The sequence below is a fragment of the Limulus polyphemus genome, unplaced genomic scaffold (genome assembly GCF_000517525.1).
Source record: "Limulus polyphemus unplaced genomic scaffold, Limulus_polyphemus-2.1.2 Scaffold111, whole genome shotgun sequence".
NCBI classification, from domain to species: Eukaryota; Metazoa; Arthropoda; class Merostomata; order Xiphosura; family Limulidae; genus Limulus; species Limulus polyphemus.
Genome location: NW_013665721.1, coordinates 618,412 through 627,644, shown reverse-complemented (window position 1 = coordinate 627,644; position 9,233 = coordinate 618,412). Strand labels below are relative to the sequence as shown.

At 32.7% G+C, this 9,233-nt stretch overlaps 1 protein-coding gene across 1 annotated transcript in view; it reads left to right on the top strand.

The window, feature by feature from the left end:
- The window catches only part of LOC106471223, a 35,236-nt gene extending 30,521 nt beyond the window's left edge, over nucleotides 1-4,715 (top strand). The window contains exons 5-6 of the mRNA XM_022400854.1: nucleotides 1,942-2,217; nucleotides 4,318-4,715. Of these exons, the coding sequence (XP_022256562.1) occupies nucleotides 1,942-2,217; nucleotides 4,318-4,418 (377 nt within the window). The 3' untranslated portion in view covers nucleotides 4,419-4,715. The remainder of the gene's footprint in view (nucleotides 1-1,941; nucleotides 2,218-4,317) is intronic.
- The last annotated feature ends 4,518 nt before the right edge of the window (nucleotides 4,716-9,233 follow it).

Below are 9,233 nucleotides of genomic sequence, written 5' to 3'. Positions count from 1 at the left end.
GCCTTTAACCATTACCTCATTTACCACATTCTTGAAACAATGGGCCTTTAACCATTACCTCATTTACCACATTCTTGAAACAATGGGCCTTTAACTATTACCTCATTCACCACAGTCTTGAAACAATGGACCTTTAACCATTACCTCATTTACCACAGTCTTGAAACAATGAACCTTTAATCATTACCTCATTCACCACATTCTTGAAACAATGGGCCTTTAATCATTACCTCATTCACCACATTCTTGAAACAATGGGCCTTTAACCATTACCTCATTCACCACATTATTGAAACAATGAGCCTATAACCATTAATACATTTATTGTATCCCAGAAACAATGGACCTTTCATCATTACCTCATTCACCACATTATCGAAACAGCATTATGGAGATTTACCAAATATCTTCACCTTGGGCTTCAGAAACGATTATATGCTTTTAATCCAGAAACTTTAGAGCCACGTGTGTATAATCACCACTGGCAAGGTCGGCGACAGCTTAAGTGGCATCCCAGGCTGGAAGTAAGGTTGCGTCTCTGATCACAACGGAGCCCCTGGGAATTTGGGGCTTTAGGCAGCTTCTTATGTTGTCTATCCTTAACGTTGGGACTGAACATTAATTACGAACCTGAAGACAGTCAGATGTCCATAATACTAAGTGAAACGTCTTGAAATGTCTTGAAGGGAAGAGCCCCTCCAACATTCTCCCCCCGTGCTTGACTAAGATTTATGCCCTACGACCCTGTATGCTTCCTTGTTCGTGTCATAAAACATTAGTTTTTGCTATTTTGTGTGAAGCAACTGACATACAATCTTCGAAAGTAAAATAAAGCAAGCATATATAATGTCATGAACTGATTTTATTAGGAAGCATATATTATGTCATGAACTGATTTTGTTAGCAAGCATATATTATGTCATGAACTGATTTTATTAGGAAGCATATATTATGTCATGAACTGATTTTATTAGCAAGCATATATTATGTCAGGAGCTGATTTTGTTAGCAAGCATATATGTTATGTCATGAGTTGATTTTGTTAGCAAGCATATATTATGTCAGGAACTGATTTTGTTAGCAAGCATATATATTATGTCATGAACTGATTTTATTAGCAAGCATATATTATGTCATTAACTGATTTTATTAGCAAGCATATATTATGTCATGAACTGATTTTATTAGCAAGCATATATTATGTCATGAACTGATTTTATTAGCAAGCATATATTATGTCATGAACTGATTTTATTAGCAAGCATATATTATGACATGAACTGATTTTATTAGCAAGCATATATTATGTCAGGAACTGATTTTTTTAGCTTTGGAAAAAATAAATTATTAAAGTATAGTGAAATCTACAGTGGTGTTTAGTTCTTGGTGTTTTTTATTAGTCACTTGTGTAGAGCCAATAACTAAGTGAAACAAAGTGTTTTTTAGCTCTTGGTCGGTGTGATTTGTTAGTCGATTGTTCGAAAGTAATGAGAAGCTGTAAACGCTGAAAAATCCTGGAAATACAGATGACTGGTTTTATTTCTTTATCTTGAGTTTAGATTAACTATGTAATTAGAAATAAACTTGGCTTAAAACTGTTATAATAAGTCAAACTACTCGTGATATAAAATTATTTGCTTTTGCGAGGTTATGTAGAATATTTTATAAAAATTAATACAAGTTCTTGTAACCTTAGTTAACATCAACTAAAAATCTGTCACTTGGAAACCCCATACAAGACCTTATCTTCGGGTAAGCTTGAGAAACTTGCTATATTATAATCGAGGTGAGCTAGTTAATGACAAACAACTTTATAGATACATATTGCCTAATACATACGTCTTACAAAAACTCAGTCTCGTCATCTGCTTATTTAACATTGACATTGTAAATGTGATACTAAGGATAACGACAGTGTATCATGATATTTTCTCTTTCCAGATGCCACTATCTCAAAATTTAAGGGGCCATTCATACATATTGAAGCTGGTGAGTCCATTACCATTACATGCTTCATGGACGGTGGATCTCCTGGTCAATGGTATCACGGAGGGTCACTGGTAAATGAAAGAGCCGTGATCACATATAGAAAAAACCGAAGTGGTAACATCCTAAGTAAATTACACATCCCACGTGCTATACCAGAAGACTCTGGAAATTACTCGTGTGGATCCCGTGCCACCGAAAGTACGCATATTACAGTATGCGTTGTAAATAGCAAGTATATGACAAATGTACAACTTTGTAATCAGTAGAGTGTAAAGTATGCATATTACAGTATACATTGTAAATAGTAAGTATATGACAAATGTACAACTTTGTAATCAGTAGAGTGTAAAGTATGCATATTACAGTATACGTTGTAAATAGTAAGTATATGACAAATGTACAACTTTGTAATCAGTAGAGTGTAAAGTACGCATATTACAGTATACGTTGTAAATAGTAAGTATATGACAAATGTACAACTTTGTAATCAGTAGAGTGTAAAGTGGCATATTTATAAACTTATCACATGTTAGCGTAAAATTATCAGTCTTAACGAGGAAGTCATAATATAATGTGATTATAAACTAAAAACGTACGTATTTACACTGATCATATCATAAAACTACTTGTTTTACAGCAAACTCTACTTTACAAAAGATATGTAACTTGGCATTCCTTTCCAAACATACTTACACACAGGCATGAACTATAAGATGATACTTTTATATATATACACGAACAAAGTATCCGGCTAAATTCAAACTCCGGTCTGTTTGGTTCTTTGATTTATAAGCACGGTTTTCTAGTTTTAAATAAAGGACATTAAAAAAATGAATTTATGATTAATTAAGAAAATAAATAACACTGCACAATGGTGGTGAAATGTCTTTCCTAGGACGAATACTTAAGGTGTAATCATTTTAAACGTCGGATTTTCTTAATAAACACCACCTAGACTGGTGAAATGTTGCTCCCTTAGAATGAGTAAAGGCCTAATCACTCTTGATATTGGATTCTTTTTGTAATTACCCTGTACATTTGAGTATATATATATATATTACATCAGGCAAGTGTAATTGTAGGTATTTCACAATAGTTAAGTATAGAATTTGGGGTTGTTATTTATGACAATTATATATAAGTATACCAATTTAGGTTATGGTAGATTAGCATAACTATTCATTTTAAAATGAACGTTATTCTAGCTAAGTAAAACTGGTTATTTTTACTGTCGACATAACTAATCATTTTCCTGGCTACAATACGCTAATGATGTATAACCAATAATCTATATGTGTACCATGCTAAGAAATTATATATATATATATTTAATTATTTTTACGACCTGTTTTTTGCCAGATACATGTAACTAAAGTTATCTAGCCCTAGTCATTTGATTTTATGTATGTGTAATAATGGTGCGTTCAGCGGAATTCTGGGTAGGAAAAATGATGTAGAAATCGTCACAGTGTAGAGTTCTGTTAAATTACTGTCTTTGTATGTATAATATGTCTTTTAATATGTATAAATAACAATCTAACCCTAGTCATTTGATTTTAGGTATGTGTAATAATGGTGCGTTCAGCGGAATTCTGGGTTGGAAAAATGATGTAGAAATCGTCACAGTATAGAGTTCTGTTAAATTACTGTCTTTGTATGCATAATATGTCTTTTAATATGTATAAATAACAATTATTTTTCCCCATCATGAAACCCTTTAATACATTTCAAAGGATTTAATAGCTATGAATTAAAAATTATATAATAAAATCATGATTAATTAAATTTAGCAATCAATGAAGACAACCAATAACACCTGTTATTTCTTAACTATATAGATGTAAACAGATGGCGCTTTAAAACCTAAATATCTAATGAATTAGATAGCTGATATTTTTCGATATAAAAATATCTGCCCCTCCAGTGGCACAGCGGTATGTCTGCAGACTTTCAACGCTAGAATCCGGGTTTCGATACTCGTGGTTGGCAGAGCACATATAGCTCATTGTGTAGCTTTGTGCTTAATTACAAACAAATAATAAAAATATCTAAATAGGAAAATTACATAATTAGGCAAATGGGTGTAGTGAAGAAAATGAGACAAATATTTTCTGATATCCAACAGAGCATTAAAGAAATAAAAACCATAACAAAATATTGAGAACTTAGGGTTAATGTATAGTAATGGGTAACTAAATGTTGTTAATAATGGTTAACTTCAAATGGGAAAGAAACACTTAAACAAATTCTACTTTAAGTAGAAATTTAAGAAAATTTTCGTTTTTAAACTGAGAGCAATAATCTTAGATCATGTTATGTGTATTTCAGCTTCAACAGCTGTCATGATGACCAAAAAGACGTGGTTTATTTGGAACTGGCCTTTGGTCGTAATACTGACCTTCGCGGCTAACATTAATTTGGAAAAATGAAAGATCACACATAACTTAGTATTATCTCCATTTAATGGATATGTGAATATTTGTTTACGTTTAATAAATTATACATACTAAAAATATTGTTTCTACATGGTAGTGTGAAGTATGATATAAGAAGTTAATGGATCATGTTTTTTTTCAATCGAGATATGTTGGTATCAGTTGTCAGGAATAGACGAACTGAATATTAACATCATTTTGTTTGGCTGTACGTTTATTAGCTATGTATGAATATAATATACTTTATTATTTTTATGTGTAGAGGATTTAATTCATCTTCATATAATATTTTACATTATGATCCAACCATATAAATTTTTTAATGAAAGTCATTAATTCGATGTTTTCTGTTGTTGTTTTTTGTTTGTTTCTGAAAGCGTTTAAATCAATAAAGTTTGTTTTGCTCTTTATTTTTTACTGCAAATTATTATATTTTTTTCTACTTAAAGTGATTTTTTTTAAAACAATGCTTACAACGATACTAATGTCAGAAATAAAACAAAAACCTATAGTAATAACGATTTGGAAATTCAGTAAATCGTATCCACAGTTAAGATTAAGGTGTGTGTTATCAAACTTTTAATTAAATCTAACCCTAGTCGACAGCATTAATCCATGCACAATTATTTGTTATTTTGTCGTGTGCTATAGGCACAGCCAGCATTGTGAAGGACCTGTTTTAATACGTTATAAAAAAAAAATCAAACTGAAAAGTGAATTTGTATTAAATCTTGGAATTCGAAACTTCATTATCAGAAGCGGGCTGTTGCATATTTTCCAAATTAATTAAATATAAGAACAGTTACGTGACTTAACTGACGAGTGAACTATTTAAAGATACTACAATTAAATTCGACTTGAACAATATTGACCACAAAATAATACTTCAAGATTGGGGTTATAGAGGGCGCCATTTTATTGAAAACAAAAACACTAAAAGTTTTACATAAATCCAGGCTTTGATCAGTGTGTTTTTGTTTTTTTTATGATCCACCAAAACGTAGCTTGTTCACTGAATAAAATCCGTGATCTATTGCCGTCCAATCTCCCATATGTAATTAATGTAAAAGGTACTACACTTATTCTTGCTTAGAACGTAAATTTCTGTTTACATATTCAATTTATGTAAAAAGTACTACACTTATTCTTGCTTAGAACGTAAGTTTCTGTTTACATATTCAATTAATGTAAAAGGTATTATATTAATTTTGCTCGGAATGTAAGTTTATGTTTACACTTAATGTAAAAGTTATTTTACTTATTCTTGCTCGGAACGAAAGTTTATGTTTACATATTCAATTATGTAAAAGGTATTATATTAATTTTGCTCGGAATGTAAGTTTATGTTTACACTTAATGTAAAAGTTATTTTACTTATTCTTGCTCGGAACGAAAGTTTATGTTTACATATTCAATTAATGTAAAAGGTATTATATTAATTTTGCTCGGAATGTAAGTTTATGTTTACACTTAATGTAAAAGTTATTTTACTTATTCTTGCTCGGAACGAAAGTTTATGTTTACATATTAAGACATATAAGAATGAAGTTTTATCTTCTACGTCACAAGGGATTTTTACTTAGTACACATGTCATCATCGAGCGTTTTTCTCTCCGGACTAACTGACATTTAATCTTGGGAATTTGAAGTTTCACGGAATGATAACTGATATTCAATAACCAAAACTATCTCAAAATTCGTCTTCCACACACGGAGTAAAATATGTAAAAACCTCCAAAGTGGCAACATTAGTCTAAAGTATCACATATGGTGGGTGTTAAGAAAAATATTACCACATCTTACAGAACTATACTATTGTAGCACCACAAAATGTGTATATTGAGTACACTCATATTATAACAGATTTTTTCTTAATAAATCCAACCAATCTTCAGTAATATAAAGTAGACTCCTTAAACATATTCAATAGAGGATACTTCTCGTCAGAATCCGTTCTCAAATTTATTGATATTCGTCTAATTGTTAAGTAGACTCTTTTGAACACTTTGGCTAGTGTCACTTCTTGCTCACAAAGTATTTCCCAGAGAAACCTCTAAATTAGTTCATGATAAATGGGCCCGGCATGGCCAAGTGGTTAGGGTGCTCGACTCGCAATCTGTAGGTCGCGGGTTCGAATCCCCGTCGTGATGACTAGCTGCCTTCCCACTAGTCTTTCACTAGGGACGTCTAGCGCCAATAATCCTCGTGTAGTTTTGCGCGAAATGTAAAAGAAAACAAAAACGTCTAGCTTCCGGATTTACTCTGTACAGCAGTGATAACCCATTGTTTTGCGCTTAAAACAAACTGTAAGCTAGAGTGTCTCAAACTAATCATAGTCCTGAGAAAAAACATTGCTACAAATATTCGAATTCAAATAAAAACTCAAGTGGTTTGCTCATTGAAACTACCTAATCATATTTCAAGTTAAAAAACCACATAACTGTAGTTCTTCCTTAGATGTTTCACGAAATATTGGTCTCTCTGGAACTATGATAATTTACGATTTACCGATGCTGCTACGTTGCTCTTAACTGTACTTATTGCTAAGTTTCTCTTAAATATACATTACGCTGTAATAAAAGGAAATTCCTTTCTCTCTATATATATATATATATAATGTTTTCTTTCATGTTCCAAAGTTTGATATGTTGAGAGATGCTTTTTGAAGGGATACTTCTCTATTCAAAACATTTTGTAAAAACTATCCTTAAAAGAACTCGTATCCTGTAGTCTCAGATCTAAATCTTTTCAATAAACGGTCGGTTCGCATGGATTTATTCCCATCTCCTTTTCAGTCTCCCACGAGGTACAAATGATGAAGGAGAGCAAGGTAAATAGACGTTAGGAACCCCAGGAGGTATCAGTAAAGCAAGCATTAGTAGAGTATAAACCATACAGCTACTCTCTCTTCCTGCATGTACATCTACCATCCTACACGTTTGTATGAGCGTCCGTCTGAGTTTGAACGAACGCCTAGTTTCTTGTTTACCTCTTAGAGCAGCAACAATCACGACCTTGTTGCCGTGGGTGAGCCTCAAACAGCTCTTACCCGAGTGTTGTCTTTCCCACGAGTAGAAAAACACTCACGTACTCTGAGATGGCTTCTCTGAAGCCGAGTTCTTTGTGGGATCATCCGGGAGCAGTAACACAAGTATCATAAAACGTGTTCGGTTTGTTTAGGGTAAAGGGGAAATAAAAGAAATAGAGAAGGAAGATTTCACACACCATTTACACATTCAAACACAGTTACAGAAAAGTGTTTATTTTTATACAATAAAAAAACAAAAACTGGTAACTGGAAAGAAATCTGTCTACAGATGTAAGTCACAGAAAGGACAGGAACTGCTTGTTATAAAATCGAAACACTTAAAACACAATCAGATAGACGCAGGTCTTTTCGGACCAATCATATCCACGTCTGACGGTTTAGCTTTCGGATCGATTAGATTCACGTCTGATGGTTTAGCTTTCGGACCAATCATATTCACGTCTGATGGTTTAGCTTTCGGACCGATTCAGATCCAGATCTGATGGTTTAGCTTTCGGACCGATTCAGATCCAGATCTGATGGTTTAGTCTAAAGCTACAATAAACAATGATTTATTACGAATTGTATCTAAGGTTAATTAAAGGCATGTTTATTTAGAAGTATGAGAAATAGCACCAGTTAAGCACCTGGTAGCTAAGAAAAACAGGGGCATCGTTAAGGGGATGGGGGCTTGCTGAAGCTACCCCACAGTGTGCCTCACCCCCCCCCCCCCCGTAGCCTTCGCACCGAATGAACAATGGGTAATGTTAAAGCTGGTAAAAGTTGTTTTCGTATTCGTTAATAAAGTTATTTGGATTTAGTGAGTGTTTCACCATTATTTGTTTTATTTTTCTTTCTGTTAAAACGGTCCACTTCCTAAATACTAAGGTATGTGAGGAAACAAGTTGTAGAGTGTAGCCCCCTCAATTTTTTCGTCGATCCCATTTAAGCCTCCTCACCAGGAATTGGATGACTCCACCATGAACAAGAATATGTGTTGTACACTGCGTGTTCAGTATCCGATAATATAAAAGCCATTTACTGAGCATCATAACAGGTGTAAGAAATGTGTGTTCGAACACCACAGATTCAGTACTTGGTAGATCAAACACAAGTCAACTTATAACAATATAAAAGTTTACCGGGTATACAAAACAACAACACCTGTACTGAGACGGACTATTTAAAGAAAATTTACTGTAAGACCAATGTAGTTTAAAAAGAATCCCATACTCATTCCGTGAAGTAAGAATATTCATTGAAACACACTAACTTAACAATACTTTTTAATCTTTTAAACAATGTGATTTAAAAACACAAATAGGTATTTTATGTAATCCGTTATATCAAGAATAAACAAAGGCAGATAATCTAACAAAATATCATACATACAACATATAGCAGAAAACAGATAACCTTACAAAATATCATACATACAACATATAGCTAAAAACAGAACCTGACAAAATATCGTACATACAACATATAGCTAAAAACAAAACCTGACAAAATATCGTACATACAACATATAGCTAAAAACAAAACCTGACAAAAATCGTACATACAACATATAGCTAAAAACAAAACCTGACAAAATATCGTACATACAACATATAGCAGAAAACAGATAACCTGACAAAATATCATACATACAACATATAGCAGAAAACAGATAACCTTACAAAATATCGTACATACAACATATAGCTAAAAACAGAACCTGACAAAATATCGTACATACAACATATAGCTAAAAACAGATAACCTGACAAAATATCATA